We start from the raw sequence: 16,849 nt of genomic DNA, 5'->3' as shown, positions 1-16,849 counted from the left end.
TTATTTTAGACTAGAGAGGTATGATATAAGTTTTAATCATTTCAAAGATGTGGCGTGAGGAAATTGCCTCAAATTAGACTGTCTCTGGCTTCTATGTTGACACAAAGGATGTGCTTTAAACATAAACTTGAACCTTTACATATGCAAAAACAGCATCTAATTTATTCTTGCTTTACCCTACTTTTAAAGCAGACACAATTTCTTTTACAGTGTTCTGATAAAACTTGAGATTCCAAGTATCCAAGGGATTTTCTAACTACTGTGTTATATTTGAAAACATTATTTGAGTACTGGTGGGTCAAGGTCTTCAGTCTTGGATGGTAATAGAACCATCTGACTCCTGAATTATGTCACCACAGTGGTGTATTTATTTAAGGGCTTAACACAGGACAGCTCTATTATCAGTCTAGGGCCAAATACACCAGCCTAGTGAATAGCAAGTCGAGGAAGGGGCAAGTTTCCAGCTATGACCAGACATGGTTTCAGTTGTCACGGACATCTCCTCAAAACAGACTCCATGCCATCAACAGCATCCAATGCATCATCTGAATGCTGTTACTAAGAATCAAATCTTTCTTTGTAAAATAAGTGGTTTAACTTGGTGTATTAACCCAATTAAATATGAGATGCTATATAGTAGATGGGCTTACTACCTGTTAAAATTTGGAAGTTTTGAAGAATTATCAATAGAAGTCAATGGAATGAAGTTTCACTGCTGGTTTAGACCTAGAAACCCTGTGTATATACCAGTTTAATCATGTATTTGTAATGTTTGTGTGGATTATGAAAGAGTGAAATCTAAGAATATACCAGTCATCTTAAGGATTCATTCTACTTAAGTTTCAACCAGAGTAAAACTGTCCTTTTGAAGCATGTGGAAGAGCGTTCAATACAGAGACAAGGAACCCAGACCTTATATAGTTTCAAGCCAGGCACAAATTGTGACCCTACATCTTATTCTTAACACATTTTGAGTTTACTCATAATGAAATTGTATGTTTTTGTATCTGTTTTGTTTCCCTACAATAACCCTGTACTACTTCTACATACAAAATTACTGCAAAAAACGTTTGAGACATGTTGGTGAATTAGAACTCCCACTGATCCTTTCCAAATGGCAGCTGAGGATAATGAGCTCTCTAGTGTCAAAGGCTGCTTGCACCATTGCTTACATTCGAACCAGCTTAAGACATTCATTGACTTTTCGACAATTTTATCTTATAATTAACACATTCAACAAAATTACTTTGACAATTTCTGCTGGTGACTTTTAGTGGGTACAAGAACAAAATATCACGGGTGTTCATACAAACTAATTTCTATTTTTCTGCAAATGTTACAAAAATACTGATAATTCTTTTACACAGAGGTTGCCTACAATACACTGTCAGAGAATACATTTTATAACATAAGCTCTTTAAACTTATAACTCTGTTGCACTTTATCTGTGTCCATTTTTGGCAGCAAACAACACTTCTTCAAGGATATTGATAATGTTGCCCCTTTAATTTGGCACTATGGAAATTAAATGAAATAGGTCTCTTGCGAAGTGGCAACGTGTGCAAAAAAACTGGTGAGTTTTTGCAAAGTGAGAAAAATAAAGACCCGTTGATGAAGAATGTGTCTGAGGTTAAGCCGGAAGAATCAATCTAGAGATAGCAGTGGCTGGGTGTTTTCATTGTCTCTGTGATCTTCATGCTTCAGTGTGCCGGGCTCCACCACTGACTGAGATCTGAAAGACATTAAGAAATATGACATAATAGCATATTGTAATACCAACATATTTGCTAACTTTGTTCTTAAGGGTTTAACTGTTAATACAGAGCATTGATGGACTGCAACCAAATATACAGCAAGAGAAAAGTATAAATTATGTTATGGGTCTGTATGATCCCATGCAGACGATATTCTTCACTGCATTAGTTTGTTATTTAAGGTGAGCAATGATGTCATCAAATACAATTATAAAATACAAATTCCTCATGTTATACTGTATGGATTATTGTAGCTACATACTAGCTTGCCTCGCCCATCCAAGCCTTTTGCCACTACAATATATTCTAAATACCAATGCCAAGCTAATCATCTTATCTCATCATTGTTCGTCCTCTGTGCCAATCTCTCCACTTACTCCTTATAATCTAAGATTAAACTCCTGATTCTTACCCATATAGTTCTTAGCAACAATGTACCCCCTTTTATATTGCCTTTATATTTGGTGTGGTACACCCGCATTATTTGAATGCTTATGCCTTTTTGTTTCTGGTGGGGTCAATGTTGACACAACCAGAAACACTACTCTAGTGGAGTTCAGACACTTCTGGGATCCCTGATGAAGCCCTGGCTGAATACCGTGTCTTCTGATCAGTGTAGTTGCCTTAGTAATAGCTCTAAAATATAATTTAAATATGATTATAGTTATGTAATACACCTTATTTAATATTTCTAGGATTACAAGATTATTTTGAAATGTTTTTAGTTAGTTTTTAGTTCAGTCCAGCCCTATGTGAACAATTTTGGGCTGGCTGGGGGGCATGAATGCAACTGTAAAAGCAAGGCTGCTCACTTATAGAGTGTGAGCAGCCAGAGCATAAGCCGCAAGTGAGGTAGGGGGTAAGGCAAGGAGTATCTATGTATGTCAGAGTGAGAGTGTATGTATAAGTGTGTGTGAGCATTAATGTATATGTGTAAGTGATTGTGTATTAGCATTAATGTGTTTGTGTAAGTATATGTGAGCATGAATGTGTAAGTGTGTTTTAGCTTAAATGTGTATGTGTACATGTGTGAGAAAAACTGTGTTAGCATGAGTGTGTAAGTATGTAGAAGCGTGAGTGTATAAATTTGTGTAAATGTGAGTGTGTGTAAATACTGTATGTGTGTCAGTGAGCATGTGAGTTACCTGCCTCCCCCAACCAACTTCTCTTGCCTCTAAACATTTCAAACATATTTTTCCAATATCGTGCAAGATGACATCCTGTCATGATTTGACTGAAGCAGGTAGGGAAGGAACATGTTGTACAAAAGTAATTAATGCCTCAAAAAATTATTAGTTCTGCTAATTACCCAATTACTTCAGTAACGCCTTGATTTCTGTTGCTAATAAACTCTCCTCTCTGATTTGCGTTGGAGGTACATTTGGAATGCTAAAAGGTCTGCAACTGTATAAATTATATATAAAGGAATATATAAAGGTATAATTTCAAGGTCAAATAATTATAAAGAAAGTTAATTTCGCTTGGATCAGACATGTTTGATATCCACCAGTCAATTCTGTAGCTGCAATGCGACTAAACACAGGTGTACTTTAATTTTTGTAAGCTTATATCTGAATGTTATAGGACTACTTTCTAAACACATACTATATACACCTTATATATGTATTGTTAAATATGTATTTAATACGTAACAACAGTATATGTTACACATGCAATTGTATACATCAAGAGAAGCATGTGAAATATTCTTAATTACAAGAATACCACAATCATAGATAATCTGAAATTGTATGTGCCAATAAATATACATATCTGTGTGTGTATATATATATATATATATATATATATATATATATATATATATGTGTGTGTGTGTATGTTAAGTGGCTATGTTTTATTCTATTTTATATTCTTATAACAAAAATATTGAACATTTAGTTGGCGGTGACTTTAATATAAAAGACTGTAAAATATTAGAATTTTTAATGGAACTGTTATTTTAATTGCAAGGATGTCCTTGGTCTAGGTCAATGTCATTAGTCTGATTGCAGTATCCTGCAGCTGCTGCTACTATTGCTAATGGCTTCACTTATATTTTATGCTGCAAGTGGCAAAGGTTCAGAAAAAGAGCCTGAATATTTCATAACCTGTCTTATCGCCATGTTATAAAGCAGCATGTTTAAAGAGCCATGTTGTGAAAATAAGCATTAACCATCCAGTGGACACACCATTTCTTTCTAGAAATCCCGTCTTTTAGACAAATACAAGAAAGCGAAGTGCCGCTAATGAAGTGAGCTTTAGGACATGAAACATTTCAAAATGCACAAGCTCTACCACAATACTTTGCCTAATTATCAATAATTACTTTTCAGCAAAATAACTATTAAATATTCAAAGTCAAATACATCTGAAACAAAACACTTACCTTACAAATCTCAATTTATCTTGCAGTTTTTTTTACGGCTACGTTAAACGATTTTTGTCATAAAAATGTCAGCTGCATCATCCATATTATAAGTAGCATTTTTTTTGTAATCACAAAAATAAATATTAATTTTTAATAACGGCTAATATAAAAAAAATCCAGGCAGATTTCATCGAAGCTATTTCTTACTTTTTAGAATTAGAAGGCAGTATTTATTTCTCTCTCCTATAGCGCAATGCTGTAGATTTAATACATCTTATGCATGATAATTATCTTGATGTTAGTTATCTTCTGAACATGTGTGGTTTACACGTTAGTCACGTTCTTCAAACCAATTTCTTCACTAAGCAAAAGGAAAGAGTTATAGCAACTGGGAAGAATTATCACAGCTGTTCGGTAAAACATAAAAAGCAGAGGTTTCCTAAATTATGGCACTGTTTCATAGAATACATTTTTGCCTGATTAATCATTACAGCCTTAATTTTAGTCCTCCATGGTGTAATAATGTAGACCTCTCAACAAACATAACAGATGGAACATTGGGACATTGGTTTCCGAGGCCTGAGATTTAATTTCATTACTCAGTTTCTTTGCTTTGGCAATAGTTGATATATGTGTGTTTCCTCCGTTTATTAATGTTCGGTAAAGACAAACCATGTTTTATGTGGTGCAACTATGGTCACCAGTAAAGCTTAAGGCTAAAGATCCATCCAAGCAGCAGTTAATGAAAGCAGTGCTCCCAATGACATCAGAGTAGTGTCAAAATGCTTTTCACACAGTGCGTTTCTGCATCATGGTATAAAAAGCACCAGAAAATACTAGTGGGAGGCTACAAAAAAAAGAACAAGTATGAACGAGAACAGAGACAACATAAGAAAAAACGATGAATCGTCTGTCAGCATCTGTAGACATAAAAGTGAATCAAGAACATTGACAGTGGTTATCAAGGGTTAAACTGGAATTGCTTACCAAGGTACAAATTATGTGCAGACGATAATTCTGTGAGGACAGAACGAATAGTGTATATGTCATGCTGTGTGATTACCGTATTTGCTCGATTATAAGACGACCCTGATTATAAGACGACCCCCCAAAATCAACATATTAATTTAGGAAAAAAACAAAAAGGCTGAATATAAGACTACCCTATAGGAAAAAAGTTTTACTAGTAAATATTAATTCATGTAAACTAATTTTCATATTTAATAAAAGCTATGATTGAGAAAAATATATATTTTTTTATTTCCTTTTATTTGCCACTCTGCCTCCAGAAATGTCTTATACCCTCCTATATGCCACTGTGGCCCATGATATGCCTTTTAACCCCCTATATGCCTCTGCCCCATGATATGCCTCATAGCCCTATATGCCACTCTGGCATATAGGGGGTTAAAAGGCATATCATGGGGCTGAGTGGCATATAGGCGGTTAAAATGCATTTCTGGAGGTATATATATATATAATATATATATATGTATATATATATATAACTTCTAACAGCAATCACTCTCCTATCAAGCCAAGGCAGCCAGTACATGCTGAAACCTGGGGATGATAGTAGTGTGATTACAGCCTCCCTATGCCATGCTACCACCACCACCCCCCTTACACATCCATGCTATCACATGAAACAAACAAACAAAAAAAACGATGTTTTAAGTTATGTCCCGCACAGGTTGCACACCCCTAAGGCCGGCCCTGGTTGGGAGTATTTGGTCACTTCCTTAACTCAAATAAACACCTAATCAACTCTATATACAATAATAACAGTAACATACATACAGTAGTGTTTTTGGAATTTTCAGAAATTACAGATGGCAAAACCCAGAACCCAAACAAAGAGCTCCAATCAGTCAAGGTGTGGCTTTAGATGGATCTGGGCATGGACACGCTGACAAAACGATTTCCTTATGGCTACTTATTGTATCAAAAACTACGAGGTTTGTGTATGCACCATCTGATTTTTTTTTATTGTCAATGGTTTGAAAAACTCAGACCCCTGGGTCAATAATAATAATTTTTTTGTAAAGTAAATAAATAATTACCTTTTCATGTATTTTGGAGAACATTCTCTGTCAATGCTTGTGTGCTTCACGTGTATTTCATTATATGAACTGTGTGTATATTCATTTTCATCATTATAGTCAGAGCCAAGCAGTGATCGAGCCCAGGTGCCCATGTCATATGGTGGAAGTGTGCCCCCAAATTCAGAAGGTAAGCAGTCTGGGTGAATCAGCTGATGAAGGCTGTTGAGATTATTACCATGAAGAAATATCTGCAAATAAATGAACAAATATATTTTATACATTACCATAATACAGTTTTAATGCCTCAATTCAACTTTAATTAGTGATGCTACTTTGGTGCTAAACATACACAATTAATTGTAAATATCATGAAGTAATAATATCTTGAAGTTGTCGAACATTTGGGGTTTTAGACAAATACAATTTCCTTTGCCGCTTTATTTTTTTTTCTATTTCTACGACCCAATATGTGACTTGACTACAGCTCTCTTGGTGAACCAAGAGAGAAAACTGACAAGTCTTGTTTTTAAGGTGGGGCTGATCAAATGAACAACACATGGCATAATACAACATGTCATGATTTATTCAACACAAATAAAGCCAAAATGGAGAAGCCATGTGTGAAAAACAAAGTAAACCCTTATTGCTTTCATAGGAATTAAGACGCTAAGTAGCAGACAGGTGCTGCTAATCAAATGCCCTTGATTAATTGATCAACAGCAAGTGTGACTGCTTCTATAAAAAACAACGTTTTAGCAGTTTGCTGGTCTGGAGCATTCAGGTTTGTGTTAACGCAATGCCAAGGAGGAAAGACGTCTGCAGTGATCTCAGAGAAGCAGCTGTTGCTGCAAATCAATCTGTTGTTATGTCCTGATATGTAAAATCATAGAATTCAGAGAGGATGTACTTTCTATTTCACACGACTGTATGTACTTGAGTACCCTGGATCTCACAAATCTCAGCTATTATTGACATTTGTTGAGCTGTGTTGCATAACACTGTTTATTGCAATGTCCCTCGATACTTTATCCTAAAATAGAGATTATATGTTGTTTACTGTAGACAAGATGAATAAATGTTTCCTTTCTATTATTTTACTATGTGTGCATAGCTGAAAAAGTTTCCATGTGAATACTAGGAATTTCTCAGATGGAAGCAGAATGCATTTTAATTTTTATTATTATTATTTTAAGATTTTCTTAAAATTCCAAGTAGAAGCCAGTGCATGCCATGCAGAATTTAGAGCAATATTTGACAGTATAATTAATCTATCTTATAAAAAAGGATTTATGGCCTGGAAACACTGAGCCTACAAATCTTGTATATGTACAGGTGAAAACTAATGTTCCCAACCACTATTCTAATAAATCCATCCATATATACGTTACTGCACAATAAATATTCAAGACGGGAGTCTTTGTGCAGAGAAACTAATGACACACAGTTGCGTGCTGCGGTACCCGGTACTACTCACCGCTACAGCCACTGTACTCTGCCAAAAGAAGCCGCTATCTACACTTACATAAATAGCTGAGGAGCAATCATTGGGTGGGTTCACGAACAACAAGTTGTACCGACGTGAAGCACCGTACAAGTGATCATTGCAGCATTTACAAGGATATAATATAAACATCACACTAAGTGTATTATGTTAAATAGCACTACCCACTTTTAATTGATTTAGTAACTTTTATAGAAACACAAGTAAAAAGAAGTACTCTCCTCCTTCTGAAGGATAATGATAGAATTCTATATGCCTTCTCACACTGTCTGTTAATTGGATTTAGACACAAGTGAAAACCCATTGTATTAATGACATGTAACCAAAAAACTCTAGGATGTTGAACCTACCCGGATTGCAACAGAGTGGATATTTGTTACATACATGCACTATAGTACAAAGGTTTGGGGTCACTTAGCTGTTTTCATAGAAAACAAGCAAATTATTAGTGGTGTAACATAATTGCAAAAGGGTTTTCTAATTATCAATTTGCCTTTTGACACTCAAACTTGGTTTAGCAAACAGAACGTGCCATTGGAACATAGGAGTGATGGCTGCTGATGAAGGGCCTCGGGACGCCGATGAGGATTTTCCATTAGAAATCAGCTGTTTCCAGTTACAATCCTCCATTACAACATTACTAATGCCTACACCGTATATCTGATCCAAGAAAACAAGTAATTTTCTAAGTGATAATAAATCTTTGAACGGCAGTGTATATATATTAGACTTGGGCACCATGGGGCTCTTCCTGTTCGTCTTCGTGCTCGTCTTCGGGGGGAAAAAAATCTTCGTATTCCGCGAATATTCGCCTGTTCCTGTCTTCTCTTCAGGCGAATATTCGTGGACATTCTTCGTGTTCGTTTTTTCTTCGTTTTTTCCGGTTAAGGGGTTAATACGGGGTTAACGTATACCGCAGCAGCTCTGGCGCCAGGAGTTTAAATGTCCGTATGAGCAGCTCTACTGGTCGTCAGCAGGGGGCTCGTCTGCCAATGGTTGATGGCAGACGAGCCCCCTGCTGGCGACCAATAGGGTCGCTCGTACAGACTTTTAGGCTCCTGGTGCCGTAACTTGTCCGGCAGATGCCATTGGTCTCCCTGTTCTATCAGTTAAATGTCCGTACGAACGACCAATAAAGTCGCTTGTACGGACATTTAACTGATAGAACAGGGAGACCAGTGGGATCTGCAGGGTAAGTTGCAGCATTGGGGTTTTAAAAGTCTGTAAAAGCGACTCTGTTGGTCGCTCGTACGGACTTTTAGGCTCCTGGTGCACTTGTTGCACCTTAAGGGGTTAAGGGGCCGTGCGAGTGAGCCTATTGGTCGCTTGCACGGCACTTTAACCTACGGATTTCCGCTCCCATTATCTAACGCAGCATCGAAGGGGTTAACGGGAGCGGAAATCCATAGGTTCGCTGTCAGGGGTTACAAAGGCCGTGCGAGTGAGCCTATTGGTCACATGCAGGGTCTTCCTCTGGCATCAACCAATTGGTCCCTGTGGGCGACCAATAGGCTCATTCGCACTGCCCTGTAACCCGTAACGGCGAACCTGCGGATTTCCACTTCTGTGAACTGCCGCGATGCCAAGGTAAGTTAGAAGGGAAGGAGACTGGTAGACGATCACGAAGATCTTCGTGGTGTGTGAGTCTTCGTCTTCGCCTACGTTTTACCGCCGCCGTCTTCTCTTCGGCGTGTCTTCGGAACGAACGCGAAGCACTCTTCGTGTTCGTTTTCATGTTCGCCCGAAGATGAATGCACAAGACTAATATAGATCACATAATTTGCTGCAATAATAGCATTTTAAGTATAATATCTTTATGATTTGTGTTGTTTTATATGTATTTCTAGTTTATTGATACAGCTTTTTGATACTTTGGTGATCGGCCATTCCACACGTGGGATTTAATACAAAGAGTTCTACACTGGAGGTGAATCCCTTTCTAAAGCATCATCGTTCAAAACCAATTTGCAAACAGCAGCTGAGGCCACCGTGTGTCACATGATTTCTTCTAAAAGGTCACCGGAAATTACAGAGTATCCAGAGCACGAGGCCAACAGGGATTTGCACTATATCCAAGAACGCAGCTTTACACGTGTTCATTTGTCTTACCCTTTTCCTTGTCTTGTCTTTGAGAAATGGCTTAATTATGGTATACAGCGCGTGGATGTACCAAGGCTGATTGACAAAGTGGATACCGCCGAATCGAGCTGGGAAGCTGTCCTACAACAAAGAGAAAACAGAAGCATGTTAATGCACATTATCGGCAGGGCAGCTGGGAGGAAAAGTAATTAATTATCCGGAGCTCTCCGAAGGAAATGACTTTAGGACAGCTGCGCCAATGAACTGAATTGCGTATTTTGAACTTTTTAATTTGAATCTAAAAATTCGAAGCGTCCCTTTAATCCGTCCAGTTTAGTCGCAAAAAGGACTACAAGCAGGTAAACAAAGATGAATCTGGTTGGTAAACTGTATAATCCCCTTGATTTGATGTCATGTTGTGGAAGGCAGACTGTGGATACTATGCAAACAGCATCTCAATGCCTTCTGTATTGTCTTGTTTTCTTTCTTAGATATTCCCTTAAGACCTTAGGGAAGTCATCCAGGCAAATGTGTCTGACATACTAATGACGCCAGCACATAATTCATTTAAACCTCTGCTTCCCCTTAATCAAGTCAGCGGTTTGTGACTGATAATAGATATTACAGATATTGTCACAAAAATGCATGCATTAACGCAGCTACAGTAATAAAAGGTTATTGCACACTGTTGATCTGTAAAAATACATTATAATGGATGTAGGTGTTTGAAAGATGTCCACAGAACAATATTATTTTTATTTTGTATGCTCTACTGAAGTGGTAAACCAGTACAGAGCAATAGCTAGTTTATTTTGTGTCAAAAAAAGTGGTCTCAGAGTCTCAGGTCTTCTCTAAGTCAGGACTCCTCTCAGTCTTGCTCTCCCCGCATTCTCTGCAGCCAGAGCACTGGGAGGTCTGACCAGGGATTGACATGGACATGATTCATGGAAGACATTTTTACTAGACTTGTGCATTCATCTTCGGGCGAACATGAAAATGAACACGAAGAGTGCGTTTTCGTGTTCGTTCCGAAGACACGCCGAAGAGAAGACAGCGGCGGTAAAACGTAGGCGAAGACGAAGACACACACCACGAAGATCTTCGTGATCGTCTTCGTCTACCACTCTCCCCCCCTTCCCCTTCTAACTTACCTTGGCATTGCGGCAGTTCACGGAAGTGGAAATCCGCAGGTTCACCATCACGGGTTACAGGGCAGTGCGAATGAGCCTATTGGTCGCCTACAGGGACCTCCTCTGGCATCAACCAAATGGACCCTGCAGGCGACCAATAGGCTCACTCGCACGGCCTTTGAAACCCCTGACCCCTTTCGATGCTGGGTTAGATAACGGGAGCGGAAATCCATAGGTTAAAGGGCCGTGGAAGCAACCAATAGGCTCACTCGCACGGCCCTTTAACCCCTTAAGGTGAAACAGGTGCACCAGGAGCCTAAAAGTCAGAAGACTTTAAAAAGTTAACCCCTAATGAAGCAACTTGTCTGGCAGATCCCACTGGTCTCTCTGTTCTATCAGTTAATAAATGATAGAACAGGGAGATCGGTGGGATCTGCCGGGTAAGTTGCAGCATTGGGGTTTTAAAAGTCTGTACGAGCGACTCTGTTGGTCGCCAGCAGGGGGCTCGTCTGCCATCAACCATTGGCAGACGAGCCCCCTGCTGACGACCAATAGAGTTGCTCATACGGACATTTAGACTCCTGGCACCAGAGCTGCTGCGGTACGTGTTAACCCCGTATTAACCCCTTAACCGGAAAAAAACTAAGAAAAACTGAACATGAAGAATGTCCATGAATATTCGCCCGAAGAGAAGACAGGAACAGGCGAATATTCGCGGAATACGAAGATTTTTTTTTCCCCGAAGACGAACACGAAGAGCCCCCTGGTGCCCAAGTCTAATTTTTACAGTTGCTGGACTCAGCAAAGGACACATTTTTAAATTTATTTAACACAATACTAAATATTCCCTAGCTCATGTTTTTCTTTTTACGTATCTATTTCCCTTTCTCTGACCCTATTTCACTTTATCTCATCTCTTCCTATCTCTCCCAGTTTTCATTATATCCACCTTTTCTCATCACTCCCACTTCTCATTATCTCTCCCCTTTCTTCCCATCTATCTCCTTTATCCTCATATCTCATTATCTCCCTCCTTTCTCTTTATCTCATCTCTTCCTAAAAGGACTGTTTGCTGAAGAGTTTTGGGTTTCTAAATTATGTTAGCTGGAATTCCAAGAACGGCATTGGAATTTCAGTGCCAGCATTGCTTTTCATGGGCTAATCGTTCAGTGACGCGTGATTCCTTATAGTGGATCAATGTTGAATATTTCAAGGAACAGATTTCCCATTACGTGATGTAAGCATAAGGAACATTGGTTATAGCAGTATATTAAACTATATTAAAGCAGTAAAATATTAAACTTTCTCAATGGATTTGTATAATCACCAGTTTGACACCCTGAAGAATCAAAACAAACAAGGCACAGTTTATCTGAAGCTGGAAGGTCCCTGACCCAATTGTCAGTAACGTATTATCTGGCTAATTGTGAATAAACCGAATTATCATTCAGCCACCACACTTGATTAATTACTCACCAAGCTATCTTCAGCATTTTCTCTATAATAGTCACATCTTGTGATTTGCCTGTTTCCCTGCATGTTATACATAGTAAAAAGTCTGCAACTCATACCCAATATTTATGGAATACATGGGTCTCTGAGTTATATTGTATTCCAGAGCCTACCAATACCTTAACGTAGCTTTGTATCTTGTACTTCAGCTAAGACTTCCTACCACTAAAATGTTCTCAGCTCTATACAAACCATTCTCTACTCCATGGGTTTCTTTACTCCATGCATAACTCCACTAATACAGGTCATACAAGCACTTTATACTACCTACACCTACCAGACACTAGACTCCTAAACTGAGGTCAGGTAAAACACCATGATCCTCTCTTTACAATGAGCAGTGGTGGTTATACATACACAGCAGCCCCTTGCCTTTCCTCCTGGTAGCTAACATACGCACTGGCACACATATTTACACACACATTCACGCTAACACAGACTTTGTGTTTTTTAAAGGCAATTGTCCCCCAGGCAAGCCTGCACCTGGGTATTCATTGGAAAGCACAGTTGTGTATTTATTGACCACAGTTGTGAGTTAATTTTCTTGTCAGCTAAGAAGGCTTCCCCCATTAGTGTCTACTCTGTCCCGCTAGTCTTACTCTCCCAAATTATTTTGTTAAAAGAACAATGTAGTCAAATTTTTTATCTTTAGAAATGTTGGAGTCCATTTTGCATGGATCCAATGCATTTTACTGAATGCAATTTGAATGATGCATTCTTTTGTTATTGGAGTTAGAAAAAGAGACTTGTATCTCATATAACTCCTAGCCTGTCTGTTTCAGAAAGCATTCGTATGTAAATTTCTTGCACATGCTCATTTGCACTCCCGTTTAGGTCGCTGAATCAGAAGCCAATTCTAGAAAAACATCAGTGTTCATGTCGCATAATATTTACGCACACATGCTTAGTAATGTAGTCCAAAGGATTTCGCAAGATATAAACCTACATAAAATATTTCTAATGTTGACATTCAAGACTGAAATGGTTAATCAGATAATAAGTGTCTCTGACTGCTTCAACTCCCTATGTTAATAAGACAATTAATGCAAAAGAAGGCCGATATTTCATTTTCACTCAACTGTAGGTCAGAAATTAGTTTACAAGGGTTTTGTTGATGAGAGTGATAAACACAATGTAATGCACACACAAAAACAGCGCCAGGCAGTCCGCACAGTGGCCCCACAGTGGCATTTACCTCTTTCCCTGGGCCCAGCTATTTGGCGTGCAGAAGATGTGTCCAGCCAAACAGATCTCCTGCCATGTTTTATTATAACCACTCTGTAGTGTATTATTTCGTATTTACACATTTTAACTTTTGATTTACAATAACAGCAATATTTATTCTAATACAGTTCATTGGGTTATAAGTCTCTGATTGACACGTTTGCAGAAAATTCCCATTTGTATTAATTTGTAAGTTGGAATATATTAACGGCATTGTTTTTATTTTAATCACTTAATATCATGAATAATGTAAGCTCGACACAGAGGAACTGCATGTTTCATTGTGACAGATGTAATTTACTTTAATCCTCCAAACTCTTTTATGTGATTGAGCTGCAAATCTCCAAACTCGAAATGAGGGGAAAATGAAAAAGTAAACCAAAAGATTATATTGTATGTGGATATAAAGTGAATGATTGATGTTATATAAACCCTGGAGGTTTGTTCCAAGCACATACCTGTAAACCCTCAATAGCCAGTTTAAGGATAGAGGGGGTGAGTTTGGAAGCTTGCTTGAAGGAAAAATTGCTCCAGTCAATTATCAATATAAAGCCATTGATCTGAAGTTCTTGGTCTTCAATGAGAACTTCCAGTGATAATAGAATAGCCCTTAGGATGTCCACAAAAGAATTCCTGGAAATACATAAATAAGTTCATAAAAACGTAAAATACCAGCAGTCATACATTAACTAAGTCTAGATACCTTGTAAACACAAATTTATTGAGCGCTAAAGAGTTTTGGTGGTCTTGTATATAAGACTTACTGCTGTCCTTGTCCATTTTATTTGAATATAATAAAATGCTTACCAGTAACGGTAGTTATAATATGTTTAAAGTTATTTGGTCGCTTATACTACCACTTGGAGATGTGGGTGTTATATAGCTGCACATAAAGAGATAAATGAAGTGTCTTCCAAGCTTGGGCATGGAGATGTTCCACCTAAACTCACATAAGGTTAGTGGAAACAGTAGTATAAACAATGAACGTTCATAGTTCAAGAATGTTTGAGATACATAACTATATTTCCATTCTTTTTCCCAGCGTCTCTATTACAGAGGTATTCTTTGTACATATATTTACAAACTTAATAGTGAGTTTATTGAGGTTCACATACTGCACATTCTCATTTATAGCAGGGAAACAGGTAAGTATCTAAGACAATCTTATTGTTTTAAAAACGAAAAATTTTGACGACCATTCCAAGCAAATTTACCTTTCAGCTAAAACATGAACGTACAGAGATATTACAGTTATATATATATATATATATATATATATATATATATATATATGTATATGAAATAGATGTCTACAAAATTATTGGCAGTCAATAATGTAGAGATCTTTAAAAATAGTGTGCGTTACATTAAATTGTCTTGCCTTAAGAAAACAAATTTATATGTGAAATTGTAATGTAGTATGATGATACAATATAAATATGACACATTGTTCAGTCCTTCTGTAAAGATAAACATTTGTTTCTATGTTTATGATGCTAGTTGATGCTATAGTTACTTTAATTGCTCTTTTTTATTTACTGAAAATACAAAGTTGAATGTCCATTGCTGTCCCTAAAACACATGATACTCCTGAGGAAGCATATTCCTGAGAATCGTTTTGTTCTTGTGCTTTTGCAAGCAGCTCAAACGGACGCCCTACAGAGCTGGTCTTGTGACTTGAGGACTTCCGGTCGGTAAAAGTGGATCTACAGTTAATCAGAAGCCAAAGGGCTAAGGACATTATTCTCTTGTAGCACTGGAGAGATATAATTATATATCATCCCAAAACTAACATCCTGTGTGCTATCGCAGGAGAGCAGCAAATTTCATCACCAGATGTTTTGCTCCTACAAGAAGGGCCCCGCATAATGTATAGTTAAGTCAATGTCACTTTCTAGAACTCTTACATGTATTATGAATTATGCAGGACATGCTTTGAGGGAGAGTTTCAATGGGGGAGGGGGCTTTTATAACACATAGTGATGTCAAGGAGTTTCTCATCTGCATCCATCCTGTCACTCACAACGCATTACATGCTTCTAAATTGCATGGCTGAACATTTTTAATGTACAAATTTTAATGCACAGGCGACCAAATGACAAAAACAGAGAGTTTTGTTAATTGGTTATTGCGGTTCAGTTTTGATGCCCCTAGAGGGACAGTTTATTAGTAGGACATGATGTAGAATAATATCAGATTATATTTTCCTCTTAAATGATGATAAAAATACCTACATCTAACATTATACCTTTCAATTTTGAATTTCTACACTCAATGTATATTTTGACAACAAAAGGCTCATTAAAAAAAATAAGATTCTATCTACATTTACCTACTCTGATCCCAGTTGGCTGCAAAAAGCAGGAGAAGCTTTCGTCCATAATGATCACGAGTTTCGAGCACACCTGGAAATCCATCCATGAGGGCTCGTTTAATGCCCGGGTCATCCGCTTTGAGATTTTTGAACATGTCCAGGTTAAGCTGGCGATACTGGAAGTACTGGGCAAGAAGTCTGAAGGCCTCCATCTGGTTAAACTTCCTAGCTCGTAGAAATCGTAAAATGAAGGCATCATCCGTCCGTAGGAACCCAATATCAGGTCTAGTTATGATCATATCCCTGACTTGTTGGATATCTTGATGTAATGTGTCTGGGTTCTCATTTAGTTCCAATCGTGCTTTGTCTATAGTCTCTGGACTGAGTCCACTTTGCAAATGGGTCATTTTTATATTCTTAGATCTGTTCAAAATTTTGATAAATTAGCAGCAAAAACACAGATCCCATGCAAGGAATTTCCAAATAACTCTCTACAACAACAGGAGATTTGATTGATGTACCAGGGGAAGGCAGAGCCTTCTAATCTCAGGAAAGTAATGTAGATATAATATTCCTCCGCAGGGAAATGTCCTGATTTCTAGAAAAAGAAAACAAAAACAAAACATAAAGGAACAAGCATACGAAAAACTCTAGCTGTGAGGCATAATGTATTTATTTGGATTAATGAACAGACCTGGCTGTTTCAGCTACAATAAAATTACAATTACAAAACAGAGTATTTACCTGAAATTGTTTTTATGTTTCATATTTTTAATCGTACAATGATGTCATATAAGTTGGTGTAATTAAAATGTACCACGTAGATATTTATTATTGTTAATTCTCTTTTATTAAAGCATGGCATAGAAAGATGCAGTATAAATATGTATTAAAATGTAAACAAATGTGTTACTATTGCTTC

At 37.6% G+C, this 16,849-nt stretch overlaps 1 protein-coding gene across 1 annotated transcript; it reads right to left on the bottom strand.

Moving 5' to 3' along the window:
• Positions 1-1,644: 1,644 nt before the first annotated feature.
• LOC149305433 (clavesin-1) lies at positions 1,645-16,337 on the bottom strand. Its single transcript, XM_089477436.1, has 5 exons — positions 15,946-16,337; positions 14,072-14,246; positions 9,778-9,888; positions 6,186-6,415; positions 1,645-1,732 (listed from the first exon to the last, which is right to left on the bottom strand). Exons 1-5 carry the CDS (start codon positions 16,332-16,334, stop codon positions 1,645-1,647), a joined length of 993 nt encoding a protein of 330 aa, XP_089333562.1. The 5' UTR covers positions 16,335-16,337.
• Positions 16,338-16,849: the final 512 nt, after the last annotated feature.

Source organism: Sceloporus occidentalis, unplaced genomic scaffold, assembly GCF_023333645.1.
Source record: "Sceloporus occidentalis isolate IW3139 unplaced genomic scaffold, rSceOcc1.0.p SCAF_11, whole genome shotgun sequence".
Taxonomy (NCBI): domain Eukaryota; kingdom Metazoa; phylum Chordata; class Lepidosauria; order Squamata; family Phrynosomatidae; genus Sceloporus; species Sceloporus occidentalis.
This window is presented reverse-complemented; position numbering and strand designations above follow the sequence as displayed.